Raw genomic sequence first — 2,183 nt, forward strand, 5'->3', positions numbered from 1 at the left:
GGGGGGGGGGCGGGGGGGGGCAGGTATGTGTGTGTGGAGGAAGGATTAATAGAGAGGGGAACTGTACAGTCTCCCTCCATCCACATCAGTGTTGCCTTGTATGATACCTCAGGCTGTGTTGCAGTACATGTCACGCTCAGATTTCTGCTGGATCTGGTAATGCAGATTTAGGGCCTATTTGCAAGGTCTTCCCTGCTTTCACTTGGTATATGAACTGGGGTTTGTATAGGGTACTGGCTGGACTTTCTTATCACTGCAGTTTTTCAATCCTGTGAAAGGGTCTCAGAGTTTCTATTTTAGGATGGATGATACCTATCTATCACAAATGTATGTTTGCGTGCATTTCAACACTTCAGTTGCTCATACAGTCTAGTCATGCCTTCATCTATTGGTATTTTAATCTTGCTGTACTCTTTGTATGAGGTTAGAATATAAAAGTGCAAGCTTGGAAATTCCTCAACCACAGCAACAGGGAGAAGACCTAGTAAGACTACATAACTTTTCCCTTCTAGTAAAAGGAATGTAATGAAACCAAGAGTCTATCTCAGTCTGCTTTGATCATTAATAGACAATATAATCTATGCAAATATTTTTTTTTTTCTCTGTAACTTTTCCAAATTCTTTGGTTTTTGATTACAGAGTATTGGTAGCTACGATGGTTCATTTTTGTATCAAGCTTAGGCCAATGAGGCCCAATATAGCTGCAGGTCTCAGTTCTGTTTGATCATGTCTAGGTATGTCCTGTGATAGTTCCTAACTTTTGTATTTAGTTTGAAAGCAGTGTTTTAGTGTCTTTACATAAGAAAATATTCATAACTAAATACAAAAGAATCACTAAACATTTGACTATTGCTTGTTTAATTTGATATTTGTTACCTGTGCAGACTCTGTCAGCAAAGGTATTGCTGCAGAAAGTCAATGAAATGCCTAATTGTCCTATTTTGAAAGCAGTGTTTTTCTTCTATAGTTCAAAGTGAATGAGACAGTGTTGTGTGTAGGCATGTGTAACTTCTAAGGGCCTCCAATCTTGTTTGGTTTGGGTTTTTTGGTTTGGTGTTTTTTTTTTTTTTAATTTCAACATTGTTGGTTTCTCTTCCCCCCCACCCCCTCCCCGGCATTTTTCAGAACGTCCTCTGCATTATACAGAGAATGTACTAGAACAAGTTCTTCACTGGAGTTCACTACCAGAGCCTGGCACTGCATATCTGATAGTAAAGAGATTTCTAACAGCAGACATGATAAAACTCTACAGTGGTATGTATCTTTTTTAAAAATTTAAGATATTTCATGTGGGGACATGAGGGTGGCAGTTCTTTATAGCCATTTCTTTGGGGCAAAGTGTCCCAGAACATCTGAACTACTACTACTTTATAAAAGTTACTAATTTACTGAGGCTTGTGCTGGCTTCCTTTTAAAACATAGAAAATATGTATGTTCTTGTTTGTACAAACTGTAAGCTCTCCCATTTGAACATAAAAGTATACAGAAACTCTGCATTCATTTCACAGTTTGTGAACTTTTGCTGCAGAGCTTGAGACTGCTGTTTTATCCATAGTACAGTTCTGCACAGTCCATCCACATATATAATACACTATACTCTCTCTCTGCGGACTATATAAAAATATATCTTGTATATATATTTATTACATTAAATATAAACCATATAATTCATATATAATTATATAAGTATGTTATATAATAATAATAGTTTCTGTTATATAATCTGATGCCTCCAAACTACAAAGCTAATTTGAATGACATACTCAAGCAACTGAATGACTTAGAGAGTATGTGGCCTTTAAAAAGGATGAGGATTTTAGATCTGACACTTGACAGGAAATATAGCTCAAATATATAGTGGAAAAATATGATTTACAAGCTGCCCCAGTCCTATTTTATTTTTTTACATAATATCTGGATTTAAATCTCCCGTATAATAATATGTAGTACTCGCTTTGAGGGAAGCAGGAGTTTAGAAGTTAAACATGTGTCGTGGTTTAACCTCAGTCGGCAACTGAGCACCACGCAGCTGCTCGCTCACTCCCCCCACAATGGGATGGGGGAGAGAATCGGAAGGGTAAAAGTGAGAAAACTCATGGGTTGAGATGAAGACAGTTTAATAGGTAAAGCAAAAGCCACGCACGCAAGCAAAGCAAACCAAGGAATTCATTCACTCCTTCCCA

At 37.4% G+C, this 2,183-nt stretch overlaps 1 protein-coding gene across 1 annotated transcript in view; it reads left to right on the top strand.

The window, feature by feature from the left end:
* The window catches only part of ARAP2 (ArfGAP with RhoGAP domain, ankyrin repeat and PH domain 2), a 130,051-nt gene that overhangs the window by 99,816 nt on the left and 28,052 nt on the right, over window positions 1-2,183 (top strand). The window contains exon 26 of the mRNA XM_009275152.1: window positions 1,126-1,254. Coding sequence (XP_009273427.1) covers window positions 1,126-1,254 — 129 coding nt within the window. The remainder of the gene's footprint in view (window positions 1-1,125; window positions 1,255-2,183) is intronic.

The sequence above is a fragment of the Aptenodytes forsteri genome, unplaced genomic scaffold (assembly GCF_000699145.1).
Source record: "Aptenodytes forsteri isolate BGI_AS27 unplaced genomic scaffold, ASM69914v1 Scaffold305, whole genome shotgun sequence".
Lineage (NCBI taxonomy): Eukaryota > Metazoa > Chordata > Aves > Sphenisciformes > Spheniscidae > Aptenodytes > Aptenodytes forsteri.